The sequence below is a fragment of the Dendrobates tinctorius genome, unplaced genomic scaffold (genome assembly GCF_039654945.1).
Source record: "Dendrobates tinctorius isolate UK_male_01 unplaced genomic scaffold, ASM3965494v1 ptg000270l, whole genome shotgun sequence".
In the NCBI taxonomy this organism is placed as follows: domain Eukaryota; kingdom Metazoa; phylum Chordata; class Amphibia; order Anura; family Dendrobatidae; genus Dendrobates; species Dendrobates tinctorius.
The window spans coordinates 11,604,804-11,624,424 of record NW_027361937.1 but is presented as its reverse complement, the minus strand read 5'-3'; the positions used below and the strand labels follow the sequence as shown (position 1 = coordinate 11,624,424).

Below are 19,621 nucleotides of genomic sequence, written 5' to 3'. Positions count from 1 at the left end.
GACAACAATGTATACAATACTTTAATGAAGGTCTTCCTCCATAGATCACAGCTGATCACGGGGGGGATATTCTGTGGTTAGCTTACTTTTGTGGGACCATGGTAGTAAAAGAAAAAAAGACCTTGTCCAAATGGTCAATCATATTCACACTGAATGGTTTAACAGAGAACTGTCATCGTTTTGGGCCTGTCGCACATGCATATGAACGCTCGGCCCCGTCGAATTTTCATATGTTTTCAACAGGGAGACAGGAGAAAGCTGATGTTAAGATCATATGTATCCAATGCAGGGCTGTGGAGTCGTTACGCCAAACACCAACTCCGACCCCACGACACTGCCTCACCACTAAACCTGTCCAGAAAGTGCAGCACAGATTCATCTCAACCAGCACGGTGGCTCAGTGGTTAGCACTGCAGCCTTGTAGCACTGGAGTCCTGGGTTCGTATCCCACTAGGACAACTTCTGCAAGTTGTTTGTATGTTCTCCCTGTGTTTGGGTGGGTTTCCTCCGGGTACTCCAGTTTCCTCCCACACTCCAAAGACATACTGATAGGGAATTTAGATTGTGAGCCCCATCGGGGACAGATAATGTGTGCAAACTGTAAAGCGCTGCGGAATATGTTAGCATTATATAAAAATTAAGATTATTATTATAGCTGAGATCCTTAGATCAGGAATAGAACAGAAATTTAAAGGACATTTCATAACTTTCCCAAATTCTTATAAAAACACTTACGGCACATCCTGCATTGTACTACTGTACGCAATATATTATATATTTTACGGGTCGGTCAATTTTAATATTAAACTCCAAACTCCGACTCCACCGAAATGGACACTGAATCAGACCCCCACAGCCCTGTATCCAAGGCACCAGATGTTTTGCTCCAAAAGGCTTCTTTGTTGATTACAGTATACAAAAAAACCTAAAATGTGACGCTTTGACCACAAAATACTTTTTTTAAGGCATATACAGTCAAAGGAACAAAAATGTTGCATTTTATTTTTTTGCATGCTGTATTCAATAAAGAAATCTTTTTAGAGAACATCTGGTACTTGGATACTTGTTATCTGGAGTTATTTGGCAATACGGTGAAGAGTTGCACCAAGGAAACTCGGACCACGGAGTGGTGCACAGGACTTCATAATTTTGAATAGAAAGCTTCTGCCAGACGCCCCTGACAGCAGCTCGTCTTCCCTGAAAACAAATGGATCCGTGTTGAAATTCCAATTACTCAATTCTTTTCTCTTCCAACATCATTTTTTGGGAGAGAATAAGGAAACTGTCATACACATCAGATAGCCAGCTTCTCCAGTTTCAGCCAACTGTCATCTGCGTATGGGGCCAAGACACTAAGTAGGGCCAATTGATCTAGCCATACACAGGAAATAGAGCTGACTGACGGCTATAAGGCTACCACTAATGCCAGTCTATCAACAGCCAAATGTAAAATACAACTTGCGAGAAGTTTGGATTTTCAGGGTTGGTTTGAATATAATATATGGTGTAAAATGTGATATGAAAAAAAGTAGAAATACATATTTGTTGTGTTTCAGAAACATTATTATCATTAGTTTTTTGACTGTCAAAGAAAATCGATGATGTATGTACAACCCCCCCCCCCCCCCCCGACAAAATAAGAGAATAGCCAGTTGCCATGAGTGTAGTTTGGTGTTTTTAAGCTTGGTGATATTTATTCAATAAATGACTCTTTTGTTTATTTCTGATATTTGTGGATGTCATGGTAATAGTGTTGTGACAAATCTTCCCTCTTATTTAAAAACCAAATCACCCACATGACACATCCTGTCTCCGGCACTTACGATTTCAGACCCAGAAAAAGACCAGATACATTTCTTGGTCAGGAGCCTTCCCTGTGATTTATATTAGTGCTGATAGATCATATTTTCTGTAGCACTGGGATCTTGTACTTGTCTCCCAATTCGAACATTTCAGAGTGTGGATGTCGTGGCTTTATTTGGGGTGATACTACTTTTGTTCAGTTGGAGTGCAAATTCCATATACCGTATGTGTTATATAACCTGTGTATATGTGTGTGTGTGTATATATATATATATATATATATATATATATATATATATATATAATATACACACACATATACAGGTGTTGCTTTTTTTTTTTTAATTATAATTGCCAACATTGTTTATAGGGTCGTGTCTCATCTGGTGGGAACGAAACCGATCCAGAGAATATAGCCCTTAAATGGGCTATCCCGGACTTCTAATTTTTTTTTTTTTTTTAATTTGGGCCAAAGAATGAACAGGCAGTTAGTTGCTATCTATCTGCCTGTTGTTCTCCGTGCCGATCTCTGCTGGCACAGAGCTGTGACAGACCGCTCCTGCCAGCAATTCTGCTTTCTCTATATTATGCTGTTCTCAGATTAAGTAGCAAATACCTGGCATCATATTTGTTTGAAAATGAACTTTTAGTCTCGCCTGACATATCTGTTGTAATGGAAACGTGCACTCTCTGATTAAATAACAATGCTGGAGTATATTTGCTTAGAATACCCCATTGTGCAATTGCTGCTCTTCCTGGAAGCGTGAGTAAATTTATAACCGGGCATTACCATTTCCACTGTATAGCAAAGTCCATCAAAAGGAAAATGGCAGACGATGCCAAGGCTGAGAAGCTAAGACAGTGGTGTTCTGTGACTTAGGAAGCACACAACAGAAACCAAAAGGAAGAGAAGGAAATGGAGCACTTGTCAAACTGTAGAACATATTCTTCCTTTATTCAGAAAAGTGTATATCTGTGGGAGATTGTGTTTTACAGGGTGTCAGCCTGGGCAACGGCCATTTCACTGTCAAACAGGCTTCCTCTGTTGTAGCCCTGCAACAACAGGGCACCATTTGTATCTTCTCATGAGGGGCTCAAAGCAAACTTACACACTGTTCTCACTTATTGATGAGGATGGCGCCACCCATTTGTCAGTTTGTTGATAAATTTCCAGTGGGCATTATAGGAAAACGCCACAATTCAAAGTTATGAAATATGATGTTCCAGAATGATTGTCTTGAGAGGAATGTGACTCTTTACTAAAACTAACATGTCAAGATAGTTGAAAGACTTTTTTTTTTTTTTGGGGGGTTCCTTGGAAACAGTGGAAATGACTGAGGGCCGTAATTGCTCAGTGCCAAACATTGCCTTTATTTCACACACGTCTATAAAACTAACAAAACCCATTGATATGATGGTTGTTTGGTGCTAGTCCCAAGGACCCTGCTTTGTTAGGGATTGCTGGGACTCCTGGTTCACAGCTGGTCTAATCTGACATCAGCTATTCTTCCCGTTCGTGTCTCGCTGGCTAATGATAGCCATGACGGCTCCCGTAGGAGATGTGGCCTTTCAGTCCTAGACTCCTGAATGGGGAAATCTGCCTTTTCATACCATTGTAGATTCCACTTCTATGTATGTAGCATAAGATCTGTCATTTTAACTTGGTGGATCAGAGAGTCGGATTTTTCTATTGTGTCTCTGGAAAATTAAGCAATGTCCATTTCCTTGCCAGAAAGTTTTGTCTCTGCCTGCTTTTGCTTCTGTGGTCCAGTATTTGGGTCTGCTCTATAATCCCTTGCCAGATACTAACTGACGTTTTCTTTTTTTTCTGTATTTTTCAGAACGACGACCATTGTAACGGGATCATTTTTGGATGCCTTTCAGAAAATTGCAGATATAGCTATAAATACCAGAGGTAATTATCTTTTATTATTTCCATGCAGATAATGTGTTTGTATCAGTCTTGTCGTGTTTTGTTATAGAAAGATTATGTTCGTTGGTGACACTGGGTCAGCTGTGAAATCCATAGAGATGCAGCTATGAACAGTCATGCAATAGTCCCAGAAGAGGCACTCACTACCTGATATTTCGGTGCTTATTTGGGATTGCAGAAATTGGGAAATGTGATAGATGCCCAATTCCTGGGGATCCCTAATGCGAAGCCGTGTTCTGTACCCTACCACTCCATGTAGTGTCTGTGGGGTTAGTGAAGACTCGCAGACGACTGTTTTTGTCATCTTTATAGTCATTGATTGCTTCTCCATTTAAACACCTCCTCGTTGTGGAGGTGTAACGGAGACAGCTAGGGACCCCCTAGCAAGCAGACACTTACCTACCGTATGCTTTGGAAATATGCTATTTGTGGCACAAGGCCCTTAATGAGTTAAAAGGTTAATCCCAGAATCAAAGGGTATCCTTGTAGCCATAGGGTATGGTTGCTGAGCCTGCACTCAACTTTCTCTGGCAGTGGTTTCATTGTATCAAAACTGTTTGTGTACACATGGAAGTGCAGTCGAGCTGCCTAAACAAGCCACTAAACTACCGCTCATCAGCTTGCATGTGCAGTGAACCAGTGTAAGGCCATGTGCACACGCTGCGGTTTTGGCCCTGCGGAACCGCAGCAGTTCCGCAGACATGGTACTTTACCATGTTAGCCTATGGGTTTTCAAAACCGCAGTGCTCACGCTGCGTTTTTTTTTTTTTCCCGCAGCATGTCAATTATTTCTGCGGATTTTGCTGCGGTTTCACACCTTTAACATAGGAGAGGTGTGAAACCGCAGGGCAAAACCGCAGGTCACTTTACCTGCGGTTCCACAGGAAAAAACCCGCAGGTGAGTCTGCAGTGTGTACACATAGCCTTAAGGTTCCCACAGATGAAGTCCAAGACACATTAAAGGGAACCGGTCACCATGAAAATGCAGTGCAATCTGCAAACGCCATGTTACAGAGCAGGGGTTGCTGAACAGATTGATATACAGTATATAGTTTTGTGAGAAAAGATTCAGGATAACCTGTTTTATTCATTTAATCCAATGCTTTTTCTGGGATTTTCAGTCCAGTGGGTGGTCCTATCAGTGACTGACAGCTTTATCTGTGTAAGTGTGCACACAGACATAGCTGTCAGTCACTGATGGAACCGCCCACTGGACTGAAAATCCCAGAAAAAGCAGAGGATTAAATGAATAAAACAGGCTATAGTTTAAGGATGAAGGTAGATTTAGGTCCATTGAGTTCAACCTGTATCCTAACATGTTGATCCAGAGGAAGGCAAAAAGCTCATGGGGCAGACACTAATAGCTCCATATTAGGGGGAAAATTCCTTTCGGACTCCATACAATAACCTGACTTGCTCCCTCAATCAACGCCCCATCCAAGAATCTAATGCCCACAACCTGTAATCTATTTATTAAGAAAGGCATCCAGACCCTTCTTGAATTTTAGTAGGGAATCACTCATTACAACATCGTGTGGCAGAGCGTTCCATAGTCTCACTGCTCTTACAGTAAAGAATCTGTGATTGTGATTAAACCTTCTTTCCTCTATATGTAGAGGATGCCCCCTTGTCCCCATTTCAGGCTTAAGTGTAAAAGATTATAAGAACGATCTCTGTACTTTCTCCTCATATATTTGTACATTATTATAAGATCGCCTCCTAAGCCTTTGTTTTTCCAAACTAAATAAACACAAATTTAATAGTCTAAATTGGTACTACACTCCAATCATAACCTTGGTCGCTGTTCTCTGCTCCCGCTCTAGTTCAGCTACGTCCTCCTTATACACCGGACACCAAAATTGTACACCGTATTCTATGTGTGGCCGCACGAATTGTTCACAGTATTCTCTATGTGGTCACACTAGTGACTTGTATAGGGGTAAAATGATGTTCTCCTCATGAGCATCCATGCCTCTTTTAATGTATCCCACTATTTTATTTCCCCTTGGCAGCAGCTCCCTGACACTGGCCACTAAAGTGGAGTTTGCAGTCCACACAAGTCTTTTTCAGTGATGGTTTTACAGTTTAGTACATGATTATACATTTTATTTCCTCTACCCAAATGCATAACCTTGCATTTATCTACGTTAAGCTTAAATTGCTATTTCTCAGCCCAAGTCTCCAGCTGACTTCTGTAATATTAAATTATCTTCCTGTGTTGATTACCCAGCAGAGTTTAGTATCATTTGCAAATATTGTAATTCTTCTCTGTATGTCCCCTATAAGGTTTTTAATTAATATGTTAAGAGGGCCTGGAGTGTGACCTGGCTGAGCATGAAGCAGGCCGCAAGCATTTATCAGTAGTCGGTCGCACAGACCTGGTCCAAATGGTTATGATGCCACAGCTGCTCTGTATTGTGCATAATGCCCCAATATGGCTCCCCCTGAAATACTTCTATAGGTTCCAAGCCATATGAGGGGAACTGATTTGGGGGGAAAAGGTGTTGCTCGAATTTAATATGACACTACAAGATAAGGAGAAAGGGGGTCTAGCTGCCCCAAATTCATGGCTTTATTTCCTGGCCTCACATCTACAGCAACTCAACACGTTGCAGGGCCCTATGGTGGTGGTATTTCAAGAACATAAGATGTGGGATATCAAGGGAGGAGCAAAACTAAACTTCCAACAGTGATCCAAATGATCAAAACCTGGGAGAAAGTGGAAATAGATGGATACACCAAAGTTACTCCTATGTGGCAGATTCCAAAACTACCAGAAATGCTTAGGTTGGAGGGATTTAGTAGGAAAATTGGAGTCCACTTCATTGCCCAACTTCAGATAGATGGAGTGTTTAAAAGTTTTCAACGATTTCAAGATGAATTTTTACAACCACATAAGTGCTTTTTTCCACTATCTCCAAGTGTGCCGCACGTGGTCCAAACAAAACACAATAACGCAGATTGCGATACTTAATTACTTAATATTTCATATGGTTTTAAATCAAAATCGGGTTGCAGGAGGTATCTCTAGGTTTCCTAAACTACTTCTAGCACAATTTGTGTCCAAACACCCTTTGAAAATTTAAACAAAAATGGGAGCAGTATATTGAGACAGTTGACCCTGACCAATGGGAAGATAGCCTCTGGGCCTCACTAGTAACTTTCAAAATTGTACCTCTTGCCCCAGGAGTGCGGAACCCCGGAATTTGTTTGAAATAGAGGTGAGATCAGATGACTCCTGCCCAAGAGGTGGGGGTGGACCCGCTGATATAATACATATGTTTTCAAACTTGTAACGCACTTGGGAATTCTTAGAACCAAACTATAAACTATGTGAATGTGTTTGACCTTGAAATTCCTAAGCAACCTGTAATTTGCGTTTTGGACTACCGTATGTTAATGGGTAGCGGAACATGAAAATGTAAGAGTGGCACTTAAAAGAACATTGTGCGAAATTAGGAAAGTTATAGCGCCACACTGGTTTGATGAATCACCCCCAAGACTATGGAATTTATAGAAATAATGCAGATGCTTGTGCTTCTAGAAAAAGGAGTATATGTATAAAAAAATCTTCCTTCTCACCCCTCAATGGGGGTGGTCTTTGTTGTCCTTTCTCATTCTCGGGTCCTCTACCAGAGGCCTGGGAGTTTGAGGGTTCTGCGCAGGATCTTAGTTGTTTCCAGCATTGAGCTTTTCTGCACAGAGAGTTCAGATGTTGCTCCTGGGATCCTGTTGTAGCCATTCTTCCAACTTAGTTCCAAGTGCTCCTATCACCACGGGAATCACTGTTGCCTTCACCTTCCACATCTTCTCCAGTTCTCCTTTGAGGCCCTGGTATTTCTCCAACTTCTCATAATCCTTCTTTCTGAAGTTACTGTCACGTGGCACTGCCACATCTATTATCATTGCTGTCTTCTGATCCTTGTCTACTAGCACAATGTATGGTTGGTTAGCCAACACCTGCTTATCCGTCTGGATCTTGAAGTCCCACAGGATTTTAACCCTTTCATTCTCCACCACTTTCTCTGGGGTCTCCCACCTGGAATTAGGGGGACTTAGCCCATATGCTGTGCAAATGTTCCCGTGTACAACTCCCGCTACTTGGTTGTGGTGTTCAGTATATGCTGTTCCTACTTGCATTTTGCATCCTGCATCATGTGTTGGGCTGTTTCTGAGGTTTCTTTGCATCGTCTGCACCTTGGAATCTTGTCTTTTGTGGTAGATTCCTGCTTCTATGGATCTGGTACTTAGTGCTTGCTCTTGTGCTGCTATGATTAGTGCCTCTGTGCTGTCTCTGTGTCCAGCTTTCTCCAGCCATTGGTATTTCTCCATGTCAGCCACTTCCATTTTTTGTCGGTGGTACATCCCATGCAGCGGCTTGTCTTGCCATGGCTCTTCATGTTCCTGTTCTTCCTTCCAGATCTGTTGTTGTTGCTGCCTTAGGCTTCCTCTCAGCATCTCATCTATATAATGGAATGCTATACACAGATATCAAAAAATTCTGAAAGCTGGCTTGTCTATTTTGTTCATACGTGGTTCAATTTCAACTGGTAACCTAATTTATACTTTAAGCTTAGTGTGTAGCACTACAGGTGTGTGATATTAATGTTATGATTTATGAAGGTATTTGACACAAGATATAACAAAGTAATAGGCAACTGGCTAAATGTTAAGTGAACCCAATACTGTCAATTTATTGCGTAATAATTGGTCCATATTGTAATTCTCGATGCAAATTATGTCCTGAAGCTGGGAAAGGGATAGGGGAAGAGGGTTTCTTTACTTAGTTTTCATTTATTGTTAAAAAGCTTTCAATAAAGATAACTGATTTAAAAAAAAAAAAAAAGTAGAGGGCCCAATACTGACCCCTGTGGCACCCCACTGTTGAATGTGAACCAATCTGAGTGTGTTTCATGAATAACCACGCTTTCTTTCCTATCACTGAAACCGTTACTAACCCAGGGATGTAGGTAGTAATGTTTCTCCTTGTGATGAGTGACAAGCCAGGCCTGGCATGTCAGTGAGGATACTTATTTGCTATGCATGCTCCTCTGGGAAATTAAATATGCAAAGAGGATGAGGACTAGAACTTTAGTCCCACATAATGGAAGTAGCAATCCTAAAAGTAGATATCAACCTTTAACAAGCCTTGTTATATGACTTAAGGTACTGTCACACTTAGCGATGTACCAGCGATCCTGACCAGCGATATGACGCGGTCAGGATTGCTGGTACATCGCTAAGTGGTCGCTAGTGAGCTGAAACACAGGCAGATCTCACCAGCGACATCGCTGGGGACAGGGGTTGCTACTTACCTGTCACACCAGACGATCCTGCGTCCTGCCGCCCGGCTCGTCTCTCCTCAGGAAGCGCCGCAGGAAGCTGACGGCGAGAAGCGGTCCAGGACGTTCTCGCGCGATCAGCGATAACCAGTGGGGGAGCTGGTCGTAGGTAAGTATCAGACACAGCGATGTCGCTAGCAATATCGCTATAACGTCACAAGTTGTAGCGATATTGCTAGCGATATCGCTTAGTTTGACAGTACCTTAAGGATAAAAACCAAACCAGAATCTCAATTTTCAGAGATTGTGTTTCGAGGTATTGCCAGTCGTCAGTGCAAAAGAGATCTTATTTGGTTAGGTGAGAGGTTTAAGACTAGGATCTAAGGGGTAACGTCTCTTCTTGTGGAGAGTGACAAGCCCGGTCTAGCATGTCTGATTAAGTAGACTTTCTCCTTCGTCTCATTGGGGGACACAGAGACTGTGGGTGTGTGCTACTGCCGTCTGGAGGCTGACACTAGGCATACCAAAAACAAGTTAGCTCCTCCTCCACCGCATACACCCTCGCCCCTATAGCGGGCGGAAACCAGTTTTTTGCTTAGTATCTTTGGAGGCACACGCAGTCTGGTTTCTCCAGACTGGGTTTCTTTTTTCGGTTCTCACTATGAAGAGGAGATAGGGGCGACGGATCCTATAGAAAGGGTCCGATCTCCCCAAACCATCAACGGGCGAGCACGCGTTGAGCATCGCTCCGCGTATCCTTTCCCGCACCGAGGGACACCTCTGGGACTTTTCCCCAGACATCTATTTTTCGTGTTTGTTATTTTTTGAAGACGAGAGGGGGCAACGCATCCTATAGAAAGGATCCGATTTCCCCAAACCAGCAACGGGCGACTACATGCGAGAGTCCCTCCACGTCTCCTCTCCCGTGACGTGGGACACTATGCCAGACTTAGCCCTGTCCACCCCTAGGTATGGAAACCATGGGCTTGCACACGGGCACAAGACTAGTCTGTGCGCCCCCACTGCTCCACCAACGCTTGACGGCGGTGCTGCACGGCGGCGGACGGTCCCTCTCCTCGCCCTACAGGGCAGACGGAGTTAGGGTGCCTGCACCGTCCAAGAAGGAGACTAGCAGGTGCGGAGGGCCCTGGGCGCAGAGGCCAGCAGAGGTCACCCCCCCCAAACCCCCAATACCTGGGGCAGAGCGGGCAGTGGCTGCACAGGAGGTGGAGGAGAGGACGTCGCTGGGGCTCGGCGTTTGGACCCCAGGTGGGTAGCGCCATTAATTTAGGCCGCGGGCGGAAGTGGGCGGCAGCGCTCCGGCCGCGTCTTAGGCGGCGTCGCTTCGGCGCCCCCCGTCCCCGGTATCGGCGTTACAGGATCCGGGGCGGGGGGTATCGTAATTTAGGCCGCGGCTCCGGCCTGGTCCGTGGGTGGAAGTCCCGCCCTCAGCGCGGCGTCCGTCGGCGTCACTTCCGGCGCCGCCCCCCTCCTGGCAGGGCGGGCGCCGGATAAAATGGAGTCCCCGACGGCAGTCCGGGGTAGGCCGCAGGAATCGCAGCTTACCGCACAAAGCACAGCAGTCCCCGGAGACCGCCACCAACGCAGCCGGAGGGGCCTCCCACGGCAGGAGCCGGGAAAGGACTTACAGAGGGGTAAGTGTGACCCCGGCCTGAAGGCCACGCTAGGGCATATACGGCTCCCCTCTCCTCCGCATTCGCCCTCCTTAAAAAAAAAAATATATATATAGGAGAATCTATTTCTCTATTTATTTTTCTGGCCTTTTCCAGCAGTATGTCTGGAAAAGGTAAAGCGCACACATCCTTCTATGCCGCATGCGTTTCCTGTGGGGTTAGATTCCCACGAGCGCAGACAAGTAAATTATGTGAAACCTGTGACACCGAACGCGCCCAGGAGCCCAGAGTGGGCGGTATCCCTCTCTCGGTCTATGGTATGATTAACAAAGGCAATTGAGACCCTTCAGGCCCCGGATAGGGGTAGAGATGACGGCTTGCCTGGTTGGGAGGGTTCTGCCTCCTCACATGAGCCGCCGGCCTGCAGGGGCCGCACTCTCTCTAGGCAGGCACATAGGAAGAGAACCCATACTGTGTCGCCAGGCCCCTCCGGTGCTTCAGCATCTGCGAGTGTGGCATCACGCTCGCCGTCACCCCTTTCAGGGAGCGAGCAGAGCTCAGTAGAGGATGTGGAAGAATCCTTGGACCTGGACACCCCAGGGTGCCGGGAGACGGTGGACAGTCTCATTGAGGCTGTTAACCAGACTCTGGGTATTGATGATGAGGTCACCCTAACCGCAGGGCATAAGGTGTCTTTTAAAAAGGCCCGGAAGCCGCGGAGAGTGTTCAGCACTCATCCTGAGTTCGAGGATATAGTGCAGCGGCACCGGGAACGGCCAGACAAGCGTTTTTCGGGACAGAAGACGCTAGGATCAAGATATCCATTTGCGCCAGAGCTCTGTAAAAAATGGGCAGAGTCTCCGGCGGTGGATCCCCCGGTATCCCGCCTGGCCTCAAGATCCCTGTTATCAGTGCCTAGTGGTTCGGCCATCAAAGACCCCACGGATCGGCTCATAGAGGGATTAGCACGCTCGGTGTACGAAGCATCAGGATCAGCGCTCTTCCCTTCCTTTGCGGCAACATGGGTAGCCAAAGCCATGATGTCCTGGTCGGACTCTTTAAATGAGATCCTGCAGGATAGGGAGTTGCCAGCAGAGGTGGCCGAGATAACAAGTCAGATCGCAATGGCGGGTGACTATCTAATTAATGCATCCTTGGATGCAGCTAATAGCGCAGCACTTGCAGCAGCAAACGCAATCGCCATTAGGAGAGCCTTGTGGTTAAGGCTGTAGCGGGCTCATTCGGTGTCTAAAAAATCCTTGACTTCCCTGCCCTTTCAGGGTAACCGACTATTTGGGGAAGAATTGGATAGACTCATTTCGGACGCAACAGGGGGTAAAAGTAGTTTTCTCCCACAACAGAAAACAAGGACGCCATTTCGTCAGCCTCAGGCGCGTTTTCGGGCATTTCGCGCCCCCGCGTGGACGGCAACGGCCAGTACCCCCGCTCCTGCGAGCTATAACCATGACAAAGAGCGTCAGGTCACCTACAGGACCAACCCGCTGGGTAGGATGCGAGGGCGTCCGCCCAGATCAAGGGGGGCCAGGTCCCAGAGGCCCTCTACAAAATGACTCGAGAAGTGCGGTACCCGAGGACAGCAGGATTGGCGGTCGTCTGCGCCGGTTCTGTCACATATGGGCTGCGGTGGCACGCGACGCATGGGTGACGGAGCTGATATCTTCCGGGTACAAGATAGAGTTTATAAAACGTCCGCCAACACGATTTTTTCCCTCCCGGCTTCCCAAGTCAAGGCCTCGGGCAGAGGCATTACGGGGGGCCATTGAAGTGCTGCAGCACAAAGGGGTCATCGTTCCGGTGCCAAGGAGCGAAAGAACCCAAGGGTTTTATTCCAACCTGTTCGCAGTGCCCAAAAAGGATGGAGCGGTAAGGCCGGTTCTGGACCTAAAGCTACTAAACAGGTTCATCAGGGTCAGGCATTTTCGCATGGAGTCCCTCCGGTCGGTTATATCCTCCATGGAGAAGGGAGAATACCTGGCCTCAATCGATGTTCAGGATGCTTATTTACACATCCCTATTTTTCCCCCGCATCAGAGATTCCTACGGTTTGCGGTCGAGGGACGGCACTTCCAGTTTGTGGCGCTGCCTTTCGGTTTGGCCACGGCCCCCAGAATATTCACAAAGGTGATGGCGGTCGCCATGGCCACTCTTCATTCCCGGGGCATTGTGGTGTTGCCATACCTGGACGACCTTCTGGTAAAGGGCCCGTCCCGTCCAGCGTGCGAGGAGAGTGTCACCATCACACTAGATACCTTGTCTCGTCTAGGATGGATGATCAACAGGAAGAAATCATTCCTCACGCCGGCCCAGAGGATTGTTTTCCTAGGGATGATATTCGATACCTCCCAGGGATTGGTAATTCTCCCTCAGGACAAGGCTCAGGCACTCCGACAGGGAGCTCGAAGACTTCAACAGCCAGGCCTCCATACTATCCGATTCGGGAAGGGGGTCCTGGGCAGGATGGTGGCAGCGATGGAAGCAATCCCGTTTGCTCAGTTTCATCTCCGCCCCCTGCAGCATGCCCTGTTAGCGGCTTGGGACAGGAGCCCGTTCTCGCTCGATCACCCGTGCAGGTTGTCCTCTCAGGTCCGACAGACTCTTCAATGGTGGACACGCGATCGGTCGCTTCTGCAGGGAAAGCCCTTTCCTCCGGATCATTGGTTAGTGATCACGACCGATGCGAGTCTCTCCGGTTGGGGGGGCAATCTTCCGCCACCACACGGCACAGGGGCAGTGGTCGCCTCAGGAAGCTCGTCTCCCTATCAATCTGTTGGAGATTCGAGCAATACGGTTGGCCTTGCAGCAGTTCCAACACGTGATAGCAGGATACCCAGTTCGGATTCAGTCTGACAACGCCACAGCAGTGGCGTACGTGAATCACCAGGGGGGCACACGCAGCAGGGCAACCATGCGCGAGGTGGGACATGTGCTCCGCTGGGCCGAGAGGAGCCACTCGATCTCAGCGGTTTACATTCCAGGCGTCGAGAATTGGGCAGCGGATTTCCTAAGCCGCCAGGACATCACGGCCGGGGAGTGGTCACTACATCCCGAGGTGTTCCAGCAGATTTGCCAGCGCTGGGGAACACCAGACGTGGACTTGATGGCCTCCAGGAAGAACGCCAAAGTGGGCGTGTTTGTCGCCCGGTCTCAGGATCCGCAAGCAGTCGCAGCGGACGCATTGGTGATACCCTGGAACCAATTTCGGCTCCCGTACTTGTTCCCGCCGCTGCCACTTCTCCCCAGGGTTATCAGGAAGATCAAGACAGAGGGGGTTCCGGCAATTCTGCTGGCCCCGGATTGGCCCCGACGGGCATGGTACGCGGATCTGGTACAGCTCATCGCAGACGTACCATGGCGGCTACCGGAACGACCAGATTTACTGACCCAGGGACCGATCTGCCACCCGAACTTAGGGGCCCTGCGTTTGACGGCGTGGCCATTGAATCTTGGGTGCTGACCCAGGCGGGGTTTGGGCGCGAGGTGGTCGCGACAATGGTAAGGGCCCGAAAGCCAGCCTCGGCAAGGATCTATTATAGCACTTGGAAGGTTTTCTTCCAGTGGTGTCGGGAACACGGTGTTCCGCCATTGTCCTTCTCTGTGCCCAACATACTGGCTTTCCTTCAGTCTGGCCTAGACGCAGGTTTGGCGCCAAGTTCCCTAAGGCATCTTTCACACATCCGGTTTTCAGCATCAGGCGCGATGCGGCGAAAAGTGTAAAAACCGGATCCGGCGCCGGTTGCCACCGGATCCGGTTTTTCCCCCATTCAGTTTCATTATTGCCGCATCACGCCGGATACCTATGAGGCGTATCCGGTTTTTGCCTGATCTGGCAAAAACAGCCTGTCCGGCGTCTGGAAAAAACGTTCCATGTAACGTTTTTTTGCAGCGCCGGACCGGCTTTTTCCACAGCGCATGCCCGGACTCTGTGAATGTTAACCCCACAAGTGCCCGGCGAGAGAGAGAGAGATCTCTCTCTGTCACCCGGACACTTGTGAGAGATCTCTCTCGCCGGGCACTTGTGGGGTTAACACTCACAGTGTCTGGGTGAGAGAGAGAGATCTCTCTGTGGGGTTAACCCCACAAGTGCCCAGCAAGAGAGAGAGATTCTCTTGCCTGGACACTAATGTTAACCCCCCATGTCTCTCTCTCTCCACCCCCCTCCCCTCTCCTCCCCTCCCCTCTCCTATCCTCTCCTCCCCTCACCTCCCTTTCAGCAGCTGTCTCATTGGCTGCCTCTGTCCTGCGGCTCCTTTAATAATGTCCGAGCCTTATCATCTCGCCGCACACACATCCGGTGTCACGGCTGCAGGCCGGATCCGGCGGCCCGGCTTCACGCCGCCGGACCCCACACACCGGATGTGTGAAAGTAGCCTTAGAAGACAGATATCGGCCCTGTCGGTCCTGTTTCAGCGAAAGATCGCTACCAATTTGCAGGTCAAAACGTTCCTGCAGGTGGTCGTTCATTTAGTACCTCCCTTCAGAGCACCATTGGAGGCCTGGGATCTTAATCTGGTCCTGTCTGTACTACAGGAGGCTCCGTTTGAGCCACTACAGGATGTTTCATTGGCATATCTATCCAGAAAGGTTGTGTTCCTGGTAGCCATAACATCCATTAGGCGAGTATCGGAGTTGGGAGCGTTATCTTGTAGAGCCCCTTTCCTGACCTTTTTTAAGGACAAGGTAGTCCTTAGGCCTCCGCCACCTTTTTTTACCAAAGGTGGTGTCCTCGTTCCATATTAATTAGGACATTGTGCTGCCTTCTTTCTTCTGTCCAGCGCCAGTTCACAGGGTGGAAAAGGCGCTCCACACATTGGATCTGGTAAGAGCTCTCAGGAGATACGTGTCGAGGACAGCACCTTTCCGCCAGACGGATTCGTTGTTTGTGATCCCCGAAGGGCGCAGGAAGGGCCTCGCAGCCTCACGGTCAACCATAGCCAGATGGATTTGCCTAACCATTCAGGAGGCTTACCGTATTAGAGGCACGCCAGTTCCAGCTGGAGTAAGGGCGCACTCTACTCGGGCAGTGGGCGCCTCGTGGGCGCATCGGCACCAGGCTTCGGCAGAACAGGTATGCAAGGCAGCAACCTGGGCCAGCCTGCACACTTTTTGTAAACATTACAGTGTGCATACTCAGGCTTTGTCAGATGCGAGTCTGGTCAGAAAAATTCTCCAAGCAGCAGTGGCACACCTTTAAACAGGAAAGCATGCGGCTTGGATCGGTGAGTGTTATCCCACCCAGGGACTGCTTTAGGACGTCCCACAGTCTCTGTGTCCCCCAATGAGACGAAGGAGAAACATGGATTTTTGTGAGTACTCACCGTAAAATCCTTTTCTCCAAGACGCTCATTGGGGGACACAGCACCCACCCTGATAGCCGGTTGGCTCATACTTATTATTTAACATATTTTCTTGTTTAAGACAGGGTGATCCCTTTTTTCAGACATATGATTTATTGCATTAAGGCTAATTTGTGTATGTCCTCCTACTGCTTTTGCACTAAACTGGTTTCCGCCCGCTATAGGGGCGAGGGTCTATGCGGTGGAGGAGGAGCTAACTTGTTTTTTGTATGCCTAGTGTCAGCCTCCAGACGGCAGTAGCACACACCCACAGTCTGTGTCCCCCAATGAGCGTCTCGGAGAAAAGGATTTTACGGTGAGTACTCACAAAAATCCATGTTTTTCAATATGCATGGTTTTCTGGGAATTATTCACCCAGATACACATATTTTGCCCTAGTGCCATTTTTCTCATTTTACGTAGCAACTTTTCGTGTGGCACCATACCAAGCGCTTTTGAAAATCCTTATAGACAACATCCACTGCGTTTCCCTGGTCCACTCTGGACCTTACCTCTGATAGAACATGATCAGATCTTTTTTTCTCAAAACTATACATCAATCTGCTCAGCTCCCCTTTATCTATAACATGATGTTTGCAGATTGTACTGCATTTTCCTGGTGACAGGTTCCCTTTAACCCCTTCCTGACATTTGACGTACGATCCCGTCCACGTGACCCGTATGACCGTGGACGGGACAATACGTCATCGCGATCAGCTGCGCTCACGGGGATGGCAGCTGATCGCGGCCAAGTGTCAGCTGATTATTACAGCTGACACCCGGCACTATGTGCCAGGAGCGCTCCCGGGACATTATAACTCCACCCCCCCACCCCACCCCCAGCACACTGCGATCAAACATTAACGCAGTGTTCTGGGGGCATAGGGAAGCATCGCGCAGGGAGGGGGGTTCCCTGCGTGCTTCCCTGAACCCCTCGGAACAGCGCGATGTGCTCTCGTTATTCCGAGGGTCTCCTTCCTGCAGGCCCCCAGGTCCAAGATGGCTGCGGGGGCCTTTGGGGTCCTGCAGAAAGGTGGCTTCTCGGTGCCTGCTAAGGCGCTGAGAAACCTCCTGCAGTGCCTGTCAGTTCGCTGATCTGACACAGTGCACTGCAAAGTGATGTCCCACACTGGGATAAAGTAAAAAAAAAAGTGTAAAATTAATTTTTTTAAAAATTCCCTAATTTTTTTTGTAAATAAAAAAAGCAATAAAAGTACACATTTAGTATCGCTGCGTCCGTAATGACCCGCCCTATAAAGCTGTCCCACTAGTTAACCCCTTTAGTGAACCCCTTCAAAAAAAAAAGGTAAAAAGCAATGCTTTATCATACCGCCGATCAAAAAGTGCAATAACACGCAATCAAAAAGACGGATATAAACATGGTACCACTGAAAACGTCATCTTGTCCTGCATAAAACGATCCGCCATACAGCATCATCAGCGAAAAAATAAGTTATAGTTCGCAGAATAGAGATGCAAAGATAATTATTTTTTATATAAAATTGTTTTTATTGTATAAAAGTGCCAAAACACAGAAAAATGATATAAATGAGGTATCGCTGTAATCGTACTGACCCGAAGAATAAAACCGCTTTATCAATTTTGCCACACGCGGAATGGTGTTCTCGTCCCCCCCCCCCCACCCCAAAAGAAATTCATGAAATGCTGGTTTTTGTTCATTCTGCGTCCCAAATATCCGAATAAAAAATGTGGTGATGCAAAAACTATTTTTTGCAATAAAGCAATGAAAAGCGTCTTTTAACGTGCGACAGCTGCCAAACATAAAATCCTGCGATAAATAGTCAATCAAACTTCTAATGTAATGTCTAGAACCAAAATTAGAATAATGTTGTCTCTGTCCAAATATATATAGACCTAACTGTATGTGGTAAACGGTGTTGCTGTTTAGGTTGGTCACCCTCGCCCTACTATATACCACTGTGGGGGATTAGACTGAGAGGAGTAACATATAGAGACAGTTGCAACAGCTCTGCTGGCCCCATTTAGTTGGGGACACACCTAAGCAATGGTTTTGTGACTAGCTAAGTGGACAACAGTGGGTATGAGAAATTGGCAACCGTGGGCATTGTTTTATATGTAGTACCATCTAGCATCTTAATATTACAGCAATGGTCCCCAGCACATCCAGCTGCCCATAGCCAGTACTAGTATTCGCTAGCCAACCCACTAAGGCTAGTTTCACATTTGCATCTTTGTGAGCAAGTAGAAATGCATGCAAAAACGCACATGCACTTTTGCATGCATTTGTGTTTTTTATGCGCATGCGTTCTCTAGGTGTCACATTTCACAGGAGTAAAATCCTTGAAACAGACTCCACCAATGGGACAGCAGTGGGTGTGTGTCATGGGAATTCTTTATATAGACCCTGTTACAGCTGAATTCTTGAGATTTTGCTGCTGCTGATGAAGACATGCTGCAAAAAAAAGAGACATTAGTACTTAATATAAATTGAGAAAAAAGTACAGTCAGACATTAGGTTTTTATACTCACATTTCAAACAATGTTTCTTTGTGTAGGGGGTGGTTTAAACCAGTGTTTAGACATGTTTAGTCTTAAAACGCATGCGTACACATGTCCATGCGCACGCCTGCGTTCCCGTAGACTGTAATGCATTGTTTTGACGCATTCCGTGCGCAAGCGTAAAATGCAACATGTTGCGTCCGGCGCGTCTAGACGCACACCTGGAAAACACTTGTGTACTAAAGCGCAGATGAACACATGCAAACGCAAGACCATGCGTACGCCATGTTAAACATGTACGCATAACGCTTGCGGACGGATGCACACGATGCGCTCTGCACAAAGACGCTAATGTAAACCAGCCTAACAATAAGCAGCTTGTTGCCAAGCACATGGGCAGTATAGAATTTTTAATAGAGTAACATTTTAAAGTTTGTTATCCCGATTCAATGGCAGATTCGTGAAGATGACACATTACTACTGCACTGCAGGATGTGGTATAACCCGGTGAGCGGCATTCCCCAGTGTAATTCCTGTGTAATAGCAGTGTTTTCATAATATTGAGTGGTTACTTTGGTTACTTTGCGTGGGCAAATGTTACCAGAAAACCTGTTAAACCCTATCTAGTAGTGGGTCAGAATATTTTCAATGAATGGACTTTGAAACATAAATGAAGCACTTTTTTTGTGATAGCGTAATCATCTTTCTTCATATCTTCCTGCTGCTTTAATGTCTTTTGGTAACAGATCACTTACCGGTTTATGCAGTGCCGGCATCACCACCCAAGCAAATCCCGGGCCCTGAACGAAAAGTTGGGCCCACTCGCCCGACACACTATGGGGCCCATGAGCCGGGGGGAGTCCGGTGCCAGTGCTGGCACAGGGCCCCCCCCCCTCAAACACTCACCTCTCTCGTTTCCACGCTGCTCCAGGCTTTTCAATCTTTTGACGTGTCAGGACAGAGCGTGTGATGACTTCACTACAGTGTACACTCTGCCGAGCAGTGCAAAGAGTCAGAAGACTGAGTCGACTGCAGCAGTGGGGAATGAGGAGGGGATAGTATGTAGCAATAAATGGGGCCACTTTACTGTATGAAGCATTATATGGGGACAATTTTCTGTATGGAGCATTATAT

General features: G+C 47.3%; 1 protein-coding gene across 2 annotated transcripts in view; it reads left to right on the top strand.

The window, feature by feature from the left end:
* Window positions 1-19,621, top strand: part of LOC141069665 (protein MTSS 1-like) — a 202,667-nt gene that overhangs the window by 101,289 nt on the left and 81,757 nt on the right. For both annotated transcript variants that reach the window (XM_073559445.1, XM_073559444.1), the window contains exon 3: window positions 3,645-3,718. In XM_073559445.1, the coding sequence (XP_073415546.1) occupies window positions 3,645-3,718 (74 nt within the window). The remainder of the gene's footprint in view (window positions 1-3,644; window positions 3,719-19,621) is intronic.